General features: G+C 40.7%; 2 protein-coding genes across 2 annotated transcripts in view; both read right to left on the reverse strand.

Annotated features, from left to right (window-relative positions):
• The window catches only part of cmya5 (cardiomyopathy associated 5), a 78,996-nt gene extending 72,495 nt beyond the window's left edge, over positions 1-6,501 (reverse strand). Inside the window, exon 1 of the mRNA XM_036981763.1 lies at positions 5,803-6,501. Within this exon, the coding sequence (XP_036837658.1) occupies positions 5,803-5,844 (42 nt within the window). The 5' untranslated portion in view covers positions 5,845-6,501. The remainder of the gene's footprint in view (positions 1-5,802) is intronic.
• A 2,698-nt stretch (positions 6,502-9,199) lies between these two features.
• The window catches only part of tent2 (terminal nucleotidyltransferase 2), a 42,996-nt gene continuing 36,865 nt past the window's right edge, over positions 9,200-15,330 (reverse strand). The window contains exons 13-15 of the mRNA XM_021606785.2: positions 9,979-10,070; positions 9,603-9,682; positions 9,200-9,488 (exon numbers count right to left, since the gene is read on the reverse strand). Coding sequence (XP_021462460.2) covers positions 9,417-9,488; positions 9,603-9,682; positions 9,979-10,070 — 244 coding nt within the window. The 3' untranslated portion in view covers positions 9,200-9,416. The remainder of the gene's footprint in view (positions 9,489-9,602; positions 9,683-9,978; positions 10,071-15,330) is intronic.

The following is a 15,330-nucleotide window of genomic DNA, read 5'->3' on the forward strand; positions in this document are numbered from 1 at the left end:
TCTGCACAAACAGCCCCATGGTGGCAGTGGGGTTTTGGTATGGGCAGGCATCAGCTACGGACAACGAACACATTTTATTGATGGCAATTTGAATGCAGCCACCGTGACGAGATCCTGAGGCCCATTATTGTAGCATTCATCCGCCACCATCACCTCATGTTTCAGCATGATAATGCACTTCCCAATGTCACAAGGATCTGTACACAATTCCTAGAAGCTGAAAACATCCCAGGTCTTCAATGGCCTGCTTACTCACCAGACATGTCACTCATTGAGCATGTTTGGGATGCTCTGGATCACTGTGTACAACTGCTTGTTCCAGTTCCCACCAATATCCAGCTACTTTGTACAGACATTGAAGAGGAGTAGGACACCATTCCACAGGGCAAAATCAACAGTCTGATCAACTCTCTGTCATGCTAAATGAGACAAATGGTGGTCACATCAGATACTGATTGGTTTTCTGATCCACGCCCCTATCTGCGATGCATATCAGTTTTCCCAGTCATTTAAATCCATATATTAGGATCTAATGAACAAAAATTTGAATTGACTGATTTCCCTATACTGTATGAACTGTACCAGTAAAATCTTTGAATTTGTTGCATGTTGCGTTTATATTTTTGTCCAGTGTACATCGAGTTTTGTTGTCCGAGTCCCTGACAACAAAAATGTTTTAATAGTTGCCCAATTAGCAGGAGGGAAGGGGGCTACTTCTTGTCGCGTGTGGTGCTCAAGTTCAAAACGGCTGTCAGTCAAAACCCATACAGCGCTGTGAAACGCAGAGCCTGAGTTCTGTTATAATTTATAGCATGTTACTGTATAACCGCATTCCAATTTAGGCGCTTATCAGTGCCCAAACCTGCCATTTTAAACCTGTATACAGGTGTGAGTATAAAGGGCTAATTGACGAAATCTTGCAGCTATCCCTTTAAGACTAGATTCTCCGTGGCTGGGTTAAATATAGGCACTGTACCCCCTTGTAGTACAGGCGTGAACAAACATACATGCACACATAGCTATGTCTGACTAACACCGTGTCCCTCCTCATGCCAACACTATGCACTGGTCATAAAACTAACGTAATTCGTCATTAAAATCACAGAGACAAACTAACAAGGGTCTGGGAACCTAGAGGTCTCAGCCTCAGTTAACATTTCATTCCAATGAAATACGCAGGGACACAATTTTTCTTATCACTTAAATAAAACATTGAAAGTGTGTTCAGTACAAAAAGTCACAAGGAACCACATTAACAAAATATTACCAATAAAAGTAGCTATACTCACGTCGAGGTGAGAGTAGATTGTCGCACTGGTCTGTCTAGCAGTTAACTGATCAAATATGAGTGACTGTCAATGTTTAGAAGAACAAAACTAGTCGCTGAATCAGACACAGCAATCCAATCATAGGAAAATAAAGGGTTTGAACAGAAATGTCTTAGAATTTCCCCAATATTGCCCAACTAATTTGAAAAATACAGAAAGCTTCCCAGCAAACCGGGAACATTCCCAGAACATTAGCTAAGATTCCCATTAAATTCTAGTTAGGATTTTATATAACATTAGGATGATAACATGTTTTTTAGTTGTTGGAAAAAAAAAAAAAAAAAAAAAAAAATGTCCTTAGAATGTTCTACTAACATTAAAATGTTGTGCATAACAGCTGCAACATCCACCACAGAACATTCTTCAAACGTTCTCATTAGATTTCCAGGTAATAACAATGTAAAATAAATGTTTTTAGAACATACTGCTCCAACAAAATGTTAGAGCAATAGAAATGGTTCTGAGGAAACATTACAGGAACATTATCTTAATGTTGAAGGCGATGTAATTAAATTAAAAACACCCATAGCAACAAGCAGGGAATATTCCCACAATGCTCTCATAATGTTATAGTGTGACGTTATGACATGATGGTTCCAATAACGCTCCCTAAACATTCTTCAGCAGTCATGTCTGGGTTCAATTAAAATTGGTTATGAGAGAACATTACTAGAACATTTCCCTGACATTAATGGATATGTCAACCGAGACACCGATCCAGGTATAGAATCTTAATTTGACCAGTTTCTCACAGCAGGAAAATAATCCTGCAGCTACAGGAAATGTGAATTACTATGTGGATTATAATTAATGGTACATTTTGTATCGGTTGATAACATTTTTGTTTGAGCAAAAACAAGTCTGACATTTTAAAGTGGAAATTACAAACTTTAGAAGCATTTTATTAACCTTAAATAAAATAAAAGTTTTAATTTCCTATGGTGCAGGAAAAAATATCCTACAACAGGGTGGTCAAATTAAGATCCTGTATTTAACAACCTATGATGTGTATTTATAACAACCAACAGCCCAGCAAACCGGGAACATTCCCAGAACATTAGCTAACATTCTTATGAAGTTCTAGTTAGGTTTTGAGATTTGAGAATGATAAGGTCCCACAAACATTCAAAGCATTTGTTTGATCACCAAATATTATTTTCTACAAATATTTTTTTTTTTTTTAAATGTTGGAATGTTCTAAAAACTATCAAAGAACATTACACTAAGGATCTCATTAGGTTGCCAGGGGTAACACAATTATCCATTAATGTTCTTAGAACATACTTCCGCAACAAAATGTGGGAGCAATAGAAGTGGTTCTGAGGAAACACTACAATGGCATTCTGCTAATGTTGATGGATATGTTATTCAAACACATAACAGCAAGCAGGGAATATTCCTAAACCGGTCTCATAAAGTTATAGTGTGACATTATGGTCCTAATAACCTTCCCTGTTGGAGCAATATAAATTGTTCTAAAAAAACAATTTTTTATTTATTATTCAGGTAATGTTGGGATGATATTAATACTAACACCTAGAACAACAAGAAACATTCCTGCGAGACTCTTATGAAGTTATTCTTTAAAGATTATGACATGATGATCCAGAATTGTTCTAAAAACATACGTCAATGATAATGGAAGTAGTTTTGAAAACATTGCTGTTTAAGTGCTGCTAATATTGATGTGTGTTGTAACACTATTATATGAAGTTGCCAAACTTTTAAAGAAATGGCATTTCAATCTTCTTACATCATTATATTTTATTAGGGTACTGTCCAAACATAACTATAGCTTTTTTAAAGAATGGTACTCAAATAGATTTGAACATCGTCAAGCCCTGTAGGCTACTGAGTCTGCTGCGCCACCAGGATCCTAATGTTTCCCGTGGATTTGCCTTTGTATTGAAATACTTTAATTATGATCCAAACTATAGTCATATGTCTTCGTATATACAGTACTGGTCAAAAGTTTGGACACATCTACTCATTCAAGGGTTTTCTTTTTTTTTACTATTTACATATGGAATCATGTAGTAACCAAAAAAATGTTAAACAAATCCAAATATATGTTATATTTGAGATTCTTCAAAGTAGCCACCCTTTGCCTTGATGACAGCTTTTCAAACTCTTGGCATTCTCTTAACCAGCTTCATGAGGTAGTCACCTGGAATGCATTTCAATTAACAGGTCTGCCATGTTAAGTTAAATTGTGGAATTTCTTTCCTTAATGCGTTTGAGCCAATCAGTTGTGTTGTGACAAGGTAGTGTTGGTATACAGAAAATAGCCCTATTTGGTAAAAGACCCAGTCCATATTATGGCAAGAACAGCTCCTGTAATGTTTCATGGTGACACTGTCAGGGATTTATTTAGATTTCAAGGCACACTTAACCAGCATGTCTACCACAGCATTCTGCAACGATACGCCATCTCATCTGGTTTGCACTTAGTGGGACTATCATTTATTTTCTAACAGGACAATGACCCAACACACCTCCAGGCTGTGTAGGAGCTACTTGACCAAGAAGGAGAGTGATGGAGTGCTGCATCAGATGATCTGGCCTCCACAATCACCTGACCTCAACCCAATTGAGATGGTTTGGGATGAGTTGGATCGCAGAGTGAAGGAAAAGCAGCCAACAAGTGCTCAGAAAATGTGGGAACTCCTTCAAGATGGTTGGAAAAGCATTCCAGGTGAAGCTGGTTGAGAGAATGCCAAGAGTGTGCAAAGCTTATCAAGGCAAAGGGTGGCTAATTTGAAGAACCTTAAATGTAAAAAATATTTAGATTTGTTTAACAATTTTTTCGTTACTACACAAATTAGTATGAGTTATTTCATAGTGTTGACGTCTTCACTATCATCCTACAATGTAGAAAATAGTAAAAAATAAAGAAAAACTCTTGAATGAGTAGGTGTCCAAACTTTTGACAGGTACTGTATGCAAAGATAAAGACCACAATCTGGAAGTCAGAGTAAAGGTGTAAATAGCTTTAAATGTATGTTAGTCCTTTCCCAATGGCGCTATGGATTAATTCCAGGGATAACGCTCCCAGGTCCGATCCCCGCTTGAGACTATGGCAGAACTGTTTGTACAATAAATTGTCATGTAATTACAATTAATTGCCAGATGTGTTTCTCCATGGATTGTTGTACAACTAACTTTGTCAACAGTAAGAGAACACTAACACATGAAAGAAACCTCCAAGGAATGTTCAAAACTGAATTTGATCAATCTGAGAACATATAAATAACATTCAATGAACATCGAGGGAAAGTGTTGTGCACCCTGATACAAACATTGTAAGAATGTCATCTCAAATGGGAGAACCCATCTTGTCATATCCCGCAATGTTCCCACAACCTAAAGAAATGTTTTAAGAACTTTTAAATAACATAAGAAATGTGTTCTGGGAACGTTCTTGCAAACTAATATAAACATAGTATAATCATCTGGACAGGTTTTGTGTTTTAGGAACACATCTTTTGTGATGTCCCCACAATGTTCCGACCAGACTGTTCCCACATTCTGGGAACCTTTAAAGAACAGACTAAATGTGTTCTGCGAATGTTCTTGCAATCTCAGGTGAATGTTTTATACAAACATTGTATAATCATCAGCACAACGGGACAGTTTTTGTATTATGAGAACATTTACCGCAACCTAATGAATGTTCTGGGAACTTTCACAGAACCAAATTTGGTTTGCTGGGTGCGCATACATGCCGTCATAGCCTAGAATCCCAAATGGATTTCTTAGTTGTTATTCCCACAAAAGCACTTCTGCAGACACTACCTCTACCTATTGTCATAGAGACAACAGAATAATGACAGCAGAATGACAGTGTTCCATGATAATAACATTCTAATATGCATTTTACCTAGGATTGGTACTTCGCCCAACAACATCGTCAATGTCATAGATAATCATAGATAAGCTGGAAACATACAGCTGAGGAGCTAATATTAGAGAGCTGACTGGAGGTTCCGAGATGTGTTCTTGACCAAGGGTTTGCCCTTTGATCTTGGGAGGACAGGTCCCCCATGGTATGTAAAGAGCAGAGGAAGTAGAACACAGTTCAAGGAGAACCTTAGGACAGATCATTACAATTCCATGTGCAAGGGCAGACACAGAGGAGAGAAAGAGATGGAGATGAAAAGAGAGTGGGGTGAAGAAAGGGATATTATCATAGCCATGTTTTCTGTCAGGGTCCGCTCTTATCTAAGGGGACAATTCAGATCAGAGTTACACGCTCGTAAATGTACTTTATTACCTTTTTATGCACTTTTCTGTCTAAGCGTATTCTGACCTTGAATTTAAGCTTGGGGGAAATGCCAGTGCCAGCAAGGTATCCGTTTGGGGTGCAGATCAAATAAATTATATGATAAGAGCTATTGACAAGAGCTAGGTAATCCGTTTGGATATGGGGATTATACATATAGGCTAAATATCAATTGTTTTAGATCTACTTTACCTTATGATCGCTGCAGATGAATGGAAGGAATCTGAAAAACATATAAACATGACAGGTAGGCCTATTTATGCCCTTTCCCACAGTGAAGTATGAAATGCTGTGCCATTATGCAGAATATTAATTGTATGGCCTTATAACTTGCAGGGATAAAATGAATAGCCTATGTTAAATATTATAAGCAACTGTGGGTAGCGACCATAACCACATATATTTAACTCCTTTATTTCTTTCCACTGTAAGGGAGTCCTTGTGGTTGTGGCGGAGGGTCAAATAATAGTGGATACTATTTAATGAAGGCCAAATACAAATTGTAGTAAAAATAAATAATTATGGACTTCAAACTGTTTCTTTGAACTTTATGCATGCCGCAAGACTTTGTACTTGCCATCAAACAGTTCAATGATCAATGCGGGCAATTAGGAAATATTTATTATATGATACTGCTGTATACTATTCTACATATTATAATTATTTTGTAGGCTACATTACTTCCAACGTTACCATTGATGATCTGAATGTGTCAGCTTTCACAATGAATCAAACCACCTTTCTTCATTTGCCCGTAAAAGGCAACATTTTTCCCTAAACATAAATCTGTAAATCTACCCATGGGTTCTGAAATTGAGGCAAATATGTACAGTGGGTAGAACCAAGTATTTGATACACTGCCGATTTTGCAGGTTTTCCTACTTACAAAGCATGTAAAGGTCTGTAATTTTTATCATAGGTACACTTCAACTGTGAGAGACGGAATCTAAAACAAAAATCCAGAAAATCACATTGTATGATTTTTAAGTAATTCATTTGCATTTTATTGCATGACATAAGTATTTGATACATCAGAAAAGCATAACTTAATATTTGGTACAGAAACCTTTGTTTGCAATTACAGAGATCATATGTTTCCTGTAGTTCATGACCAGGTTTGCACACACTGCAGCGGGGATTTTGGCCCACTCCTCCATACAGACCTTCTCCAGATCCTCCAGGTTTCGGGGCTGTCACTGGGTAATACGGACTTTCAGCTCCCTCCAAAGATTTTCTATTGGGTTAGGCCACTCCAGGACCTTGAGATGCTTCTTACAGAGCCACTCCTTAGTCCTTAGTTGCCCTGGCTGTGTGTTTCGGGTTGTTGTCATGCTGGAAGACCCAGCCACGACCCATCTTCAATGCTCTGACAAGATCTCGCGATACATGGCCCCATCCATCCTCCCCTCAATACGGTGCAGTCGTCCTGTCCCCTTTGCAGAAAAGCATCCCCAAAGAATGATGTTTCCACCTCCATGCTTCACGGTTAGGATGGTGTTCTTGAGGTTGTACTCATCCTTCTTCTTCCTCCAAACATGGCGAGTGGAGTTTAGACCAAAAAGCTCAATTTTTGTCTCATCAGACCACATGACCATCTCCCATTCCTCCTCGGGATCATCCAGATGGTCATTGGCAAACTTCAGACGGGCCTTCAGACATGCGCTGGCTTGATCAGGGGGACCTTGCGTGCACTGCAGGATAATAATCCATGACGGCGTAGTGTGTTACTAATGGTTTTCTTTGAGACTGTGGTCCCAGCTCTCTTCAGGTCATTGACCAGGTCCTGCCGTGAAGTTCTGGGCTGATCCCTCACCTTCCTCATGATCATTGATGCCCCACGAGGTGAGATCTTGCATGGAGCCCCAGACCGAGGGTGATTGACCGTCATCTTGAACTTCTTCCATTTTCAAATAATTGCGCCAACAGTTGTTGCCTTCTCACCAAGCTGCTTGCCTATTGTCCTGTAGCCCATCCCAGCCTTGTGCAGGTCTACAATTTCATCCCTGATGTCCTCACACAGCTCCCTGGTCTTGGCCATTGTGGAGAGGTTGGAGTCTGTTTGATTGAGTGTGTGGACAGGTGTCTTTTATATAGGTAACGAGTTCAAACAGGTGCAGTTAATACAGGTAATGAGTGGAGAACAGGGGGGCTTCTTAAAGAAAAACTTACAGGTCTGTGAGAGCCGGAATTCTTACTGGTTGCTAGGTGATCAAATACTTGTCATGCAATAAAATACAAATTAATGACTTAAAAATCATACAATGTGATTTTCTGGATTTTTGTTTTAGATTCCGTCTCTCAGTTGAAGTGTACCTATGATAAAAATTACAGACCCCTACATGCTTTGTAAGTAGGAAAACCTGCAAAATCGGCAGTGTCTCAAATACTTGGTTCTCCCCACAGTATATGTTTTAATGGCTTCTATATTCTGAACGCATTCGCCATAGTCTACATTCAAGTCTTGTGCCGATCAAATTCAAATTAAAGGTACACCATATTTAAAGAGATTGCTTTAGAGAAATGAACAGATTAACGATACTAAACAAAAATATAAATGCAACATGTAAAGTGTTGGTCCCATGTTTTATGAGCTTAAATAAAAGATCACAGACATTTTCCATACACACAAAAACCTTATTTGTCTCCATTTTTGTGCACAGAAATTGTTTACATCCCTCTTAGTGAGCATTTCTCCTTTGCCAAGATAATCTATCCACCTGACAGGTGTGGCATATCAATAAGATGATTAAACAGCATGATCATTACATAGGTGCACCTTGTGCTGGGGACAATAAAAGGCCACTCTGAAATGTACAGTTTTGTCACACAACACAATGCCACAGATATCAAGTTTTGAGAGTGTGCAATTGGCATGCTGACAGCAGGAATGTCCACCAGCGCTGTTGCCAGAGAATGAAATGTTAATTTCTCTACCATAAGCCGCCTCCAACACCGTTTTAGAGAATTTGTCAGTACGTCCAACCGGCCTCACAACCGCAGACCACGTGTAACCACGCCAGCCCAGGACCTCCACATTCGGCCTCTTCAGCTGCGGGATTGTCTGAGACTAGCCACCAAGCCAGCTGATGAAATTGAGGATTATTTCTGTCTGTAATAAAGCCCTTTTGTGGGGAAAAACCCATTTTGATTGGCTGGGCCTGACTCCCAAGTGGGTGGGCCTATGCCCTCCCAGAACCACCCATGGCTGCGCCCCTGCCCAGTCATGTGAAATCCATAGATTAGGGCCAAATTGATTGATTTATTTTGACTGATTTCCTTTAAATTAACTGTAACTCAGTAAAATTGTTGAAATTGAGGCATGTTGCGTTTATATTTTTATTCAGTATAACTGAACAAAAACTCCCTGATCAAATTGGTATGTTTTCTGGAGTTGAATTCCATTTATTTAGTGCGCGCAAGGGAACCCCCCCACGGGGGAACCCCCCGTTACATGCCTGAAGTCTGAAAACCAACTACTGAGAAGTGCGTAGGAAAAGTGTGCCTAAGAAAGAGAAATGTACTAAGTCTGAATCGGCCCCTATGCGAGGCAGCAGCAATACTTCAGGTCACACACACTTTAGCAGCAATCTCATGTATCCTCTTCAAATATCAGAGGTTATACTTTCTTTTATTTCTCCTCTGTGTCCGTAACATTGGCAGGTGAGTCAGGAGAACGTGAAGAGTCTGAATGTTAGGGCTTTGGCATGCTGAGGAGGGAGACGGAGACTGTACAACCCAGCAGAAAGGCCCAGGACAGACCAGGCAGATTTCCTCTGTACAGCTGAGTCACTCACAGTTCCTCCTCCTCATCTCTGGATGGTGTTTCTGATTGGGAGGATGAAGTTGAGATCCTTTCTCAGCTGGAGCATCTGCCACGACTAGAGAGAGTGAGGGGTGGGGTTAGATTTGGGATGCCCCAGGCTCTCAAAGAAAAATGGTGGATTTGCAATGTGGAAGGAAAACAACCACAGTGAAACGTTCCCTAAGTCTACCTCAGCGAACTGTGCTTTGATGGCATCAAACTTGACCTTCTCATGGACTGCCCTGGCTGTGTTGGTGCCATCAAATGGCTCTGAGAGAGCAACAATGGAGAGACAACATTTCAGTTGGGACAGATGCCACATTAAAACATTGACACAGATTTAGCAAGAACCAAAATGTATTGCACCAGCATGTATTGCACAATCATGTTTTGTAGCATAAGTCTCTAGCCCCTAGGTGTCAATATAAGAAGATGATCTAAAAGGGGAGACATTACATCATGGTAATAACGTTTTTTACACAGTCACTACACAACTGAGTGGGAGGCAGCTTGGTGTCAGTGTCATGGTTAGAAGTGATTGACTAGTCAGGTCTGGTCTGACCTACCTTCCACACAGATGAACTTGTCTCTCCACTCTAGACTATTTGACTTGGGCAGAGCCTTAGCCTCTCGCACCGAGATCACCTGTTTATCCCACCTGAAACAGAGGAAAGGGAGTGTGTTGTGAGCATGAGTAGACATCTGTGTGTGTGGGCGTTCTAAATGGCATGTTATGGTATTGTAGGCATAAACTTCAGAGCTCAGTCAGAGGTCCTCGGAGCGTCCAGCAACGCTGCCAAAAGGTTGAAGGTCAGTTTCCGCCTGTTGCAGTCTCTCAGGCAGCAACATGACACCAGAGAGAAGGGGGAGTGGGAGGAGAGTACATACCAGCTGTGACAGCAGTAAATGACGATAGTCGCTGATCGAAACTCCATATTTGGTGAGTAACAAATGTAATTTGACATTATTAAGCTTGAAAAGCTGGTGAACGGCAGGTTGAATGGCTGCTTCCTGGGCTTAAAGGAGATTCACCATATCAACGTCTACTGTAAGGCCAAATTCTGGTTCAGATGAGCACAAACTGTCATTATATGCAGATGTTGTGTTATTGTATGTAAGTGATCCAATAAATTATATTCTGGCCTTGTTCAAATGTTTAACACTAGAACCGCCATAGGCCAACGGCCACTGACGTTTGATTTTTTAAGTAAAAGAAAAGGTGGCCCCCGAAAAAAGTAGTGCCCTGCTCCTTCCCTTACTTTTCCTAAATGTTTTTACATTGTGATTTCAAAATTCTGTCAAATAAGCAAACAGAAAACTATTTAGAGAATTTTTACAATTTTTACCACACCTATTCCCAACTTAACCCGCCAAGATAATGTGCTGTAGGACATTGGTACCCAGCCAGGTGCTAATGCGTCTCCCTCTCTCTCCTCACTGAATGAATGACAAATGGATGAATGGGCGATAATTGTGCATCTTACTTCACAATTGAATTTAAATTGGGCCTAACTGAATGATAAGCAGGATGAAGAGGTTGATTTAATTCAGAAAGACAATAGTGTAATGATGAGGTTGTGTTGTGCCTATTTATCAGCAGCAAATAATTTGACCGCGACTTGCAGGTTGGTTGATTAACGTTTTACTTTGTAAAAAATAAGCCGTTACGGGACTGTTTTATTTACTGTAACTCTACTACTGATCAAATGTATTGTAAGGAAAACTAAAACATGCTACGTGTTGCAGTAGGCCTTTAGAATAATGCTAAACATATCCTTGCCTCTATCTAGGTTGATGAGCGGGAAACAAATGATGCCAGTCAGCCTGCACATCCGGCCCATAGAAATAACACCATAAACTATACAGATACTAATTTCACACATAAGAGTTAGCCTATAGACAAGATTAAATAATTTGATGAGTGACAATTCTTAGGCCTAATCAGTTAGGCCTATCAATTTGGCCTATCAAATTGTATATAGAAAAGATGGGTATACCTTGTAATTGACAGATGCAAGGAAAGGAGCATTACTTTATCAAATCCTCCTTCAGAGTCACATGCAGGTAAAACATCTATATTTCTATATAGTCTCAGAAAGTCCATATTCTGCAGATTCTATGACACTTACTTTTGTCAAATAGTGCAGCTGTTTCCATATTTCACTTTTTCCAAGGATATCCGTGCTGTCATTGCAGTCAGCACATGACCACTGGCTACTAAGCAAAAACTAGTAACATAATAAACTTAAAATATGCTATTCTGTCGTCAATGGATGAATGGGCAATGAAAACCAGATGGATTCTGATAATGGTGCATGTGACTTCAATGAAGTGAATGATGAGGATGATGAAGTGTAATAGTGTAATGATGATGAAGAATTGTGGGCGGTCTAATTATTTTATTACGAAAGGCTGGAAATTGTATATAATTTCACCTTGGAGAGTCAAATCAGACACTGAATACAACCCACAATGTGTGTAGCGCACATTGGAAAGACGAACCAAACGAATGGACGCACTGACAGCATTGCAAATGCTGCAGAATTTATATGAGTTGGAGCCGGATGGAGGCTCGGATATTGAGCTTGACGTTGCAGATGAAGAGTCTTCATCTGATTCCCAATGTTTACTTCGAGTCTCCGCCTCTGATGCCTGAGCCTTGCCGCAGAAAAACAGAGCCAACAGATGGTAATTCCATTTACGGTGAGACAGGAGTCTTGGAGGGATAGCACGGTTTATGTGATGAGTGACGAGTTTGTGACATGTAGATGTTGCAAATATTGCAGCACATCAGAGATTGTACTGCCGCTCATGCGCACAGAAAAGGAAATAGTACGTGGGACATGTCTATGGATGACATGGACATACGGCAGAAAGAGCATGGATGTGGAGTCATTTTGGTCTGATGGGTATGGGGTGGATTTCGTCCGAGAGACCATGCCACGCAACCGCTTCAGAGATTATGCGACACCTGCGGCAGGTGCACACAAAACAAGGCCCATGAAAACTGTGTGCAGAGCAACCAATTTGTTTGTGGGGCTTGTAGGTGGTGTTTTGTCTGTTTTGTTTGCAAAGAAAAAAATGAATCATTACAAAGGTGATTGTAATGTAAAAATGAAAGACTAATATTGATTTTGTTTTGGCAGATTTTTAAAAAATACCTTGTACAATAAAAACAATTTATTAAAAAATAACAGGTATTCTAAAATAGATGACTGTTCAACCTGTTGTCATTGGCTCTTGTGTCATGTGCTCTTTACTGTTGCTATAACACATGCTGTATGGCCATTTATATCATAAGATATTACATGCATTTTCAGCAGTGGGCTCCTCCTATGTTTACCAATAACCAAATGAAGGATTCAAAGAAAATAGCTACCTCCTACATGGGGAGGTTTGATGATGCTGTGGGGTTGCTTTGTTGCCTCTGATACGGGGGCCTTGAACATGTGCAAGGAATCATAAAAGCAGCAGACTATCAGTGTTTTGGAGCAATGACTAGAAGTCTAGCAGATGCAGACTTCCTGTCATTGCGCTAACGCTAGTTAGCATTGGCTCACAAAACTACCTCTTTTTATTATTTTTATTTATTTCACCTTTATTTAACCAGGTAGGCAAGTTGAGAACAAGTTCTCATTTACAATTGCGACCTGGCCAAGATAAAGCAAAGCAGCTCGACACATACAACGACACAGAGTTACACATGGAGTAAAACAAACATACAGTCAACAATACAGTATAAACAAGTCTATATACGATGTGAGCAAATGAGGTGAGATAAGGGAGGTAAAGGCAAAAAGGCCATGGTGGCAAAGTAAATACAATATAGCAAGTAAAACACTGGAATGGTAGATTTGCAATGGGAGAATGTGCAAAGTAGAAATAAAAATAATGGGGGTGCAAAGGAGCAAAATAAATAAATAAATTAAATACAGTAGGGAAAGAGGTAGTTGTTTGGGCTAAATTATAGGTGGGCTATGTACAGGTGCAGTAATCTGTGAGCTGCTCTGACAGTTGGTGATTAAAGCTAGTGAGGGAGATAAGTGTTTCAAGTTTCAGAGATTTTTGTAGTTCGTTCCAGTCATTGGCAGCAGAGAACTGGAAGGAGAGGCGGCCAAAGAAAGAATTGGTCCTGGGGGTGACTAGAGAGATATACCTGCTGGAGTGTGTGCTACAGGTGGGAGATGCAATGGTGACCAGCGAGCTGACATAAGGGGGGACTTTACCTAGCAGGGTCTTGTAGATGACATGGAGCCAATGGGTTTGGCGACGAGTATGAAGCGAGGGCCAGCCAACGAGAGCGTACAGGTCGCAATGGTGGGTAGTATATGGGGCTTTGGTGACAAAACTGATTGCACTGTGATAGACTGCATCCAATTTGTTGAATAGGGTATCGGAGGCTATTTTGTAAATGACATCGCCAAAGTCGAGGATTGGTAGGATGGTCAGTTTTACAAGGGTATGTTTGGCAGCATGAGTGAAGAATGCTTTGTTGCGAAATAGGAAGCCAATTCTAGATTTAACTTTGGATTGGAGATGTTTGATATGGGTCTGGAAGGAGAGTTTACAGTCTAACCAGACACCTAAGTATTTGTAGTTGTCCACGTATTCTAAGTCAGAGCCGTCCAGAGTAGTAATGTTGGACAGGCGGGTAGGTACAGGTAGCGATCGGTTGAAGAGCATGCATTTAGTTTTACTTGTATTTAAGAGCAATTGGAGGCCACGGAAGGAGAGTTGTATGGCATTGAAGCTTGCCTGGAGGGTTGTTAACACAGTGTCCAAAGAAGGGCCGGAAGTATACAGAATGGTGTCGTCTGCGTAGAGGTGGATCAGAGACTCACCAGCAGCAAGAGCGACCTCATTGATGTATACAGAGAAGAGAGTCGGTCCAAGAATTGAACCCTGTGGCACCCCCATAGAGTCTGCCAGAGGTCCGGACAGCAGACCCTCCGATTTGACACACTGAACTCTATCAGAGAAGTAGTTGGTGAACCAGGCGAGGCAATCATTTGAGAAACCAAGGCTGTCAGGTCTGCCGATGAGGATGTGGTGATTGACAGAGTCGAAAGCCTTGGCCAGATCAATGAATACGGCTGCACAGTAATGTTTCTTATCGATGGCGGTTAAGATATCATTTAGGACCTTGAGCGTGGCTGAGGTGCACCCATGACCAGCTCTGAAACCAGATTGCATAGCAGAGAAGGTATGGTGAGATTCGAAATGGTCGGTAATCTGTTTGTTGACTTGGCTTTCGAAGACCTTAGAAAGGCATGGTAGGATAGATATAGGTCTGTAGCAGTTTGGGTCAAGAGTGTCACCCCCTTTGAAGAGGGGGATGACCGCAGCTGCTTTCCAATCTTTGGGAATCTCAGACGACACGAAAGAGAGGTTGAACAGGCTAGTAATAGGGGTGGCAACAATTTTGGCAGATAATTTTAGAAAGAAAGGGTCCAGATTGTCTAGCCCGGCTGATTTGTAGGGGTCCAGATTTTCCAGCTCATTCAGAACATCAGCTGAGCAGATTTGGGAGAAGGAGAAATGGGGAAGGCTTGGGCGAGTTGTTGTGGGGGGTGCAGTGCTGTTGACCGGGGTAGGAGTAGCCAGGTGGAAAGCATGGCCAGCCATAGAAAAATGCTTATTGAAATTCTCAATTATGGTGGATTTATCAGCGGTGACAGTGTTTCCTATCTTCAGTGCAGCGGGCAGCTGGGAGGAGGGGTTCTTATTCTCCATGGACTTTACAGTGTCCCAGAACTTTTTTGAGTTAGTGTTGCAGGAAGCAAATTTCTGCTTGAAAAAGCTAGCCTAGGCTTTTCTAACTGCCTGTGTATAATGGTTTCTAGCTTCCCTGAACAGCTGCATATCACGGGGGCTGTTCGATGCTAATGCAGAACGCCATAGGATGTTTTTGTGTTGGT

This window comes from Oncorhynchus mykiss, chromosome 6, assembly GCF_013265735.2.
Source record: "Oncorhynchus mykiss isolate Arlee chromosome 6, USDA_OmykA_1.1, whole genome shotgun sequence".
NCBI lineage: Eukaryota > Metazoa > Chordata > Actinopteri > Salmoniformes > Salmonidae > Oncorhynchus > Oncorhynchus mykiss.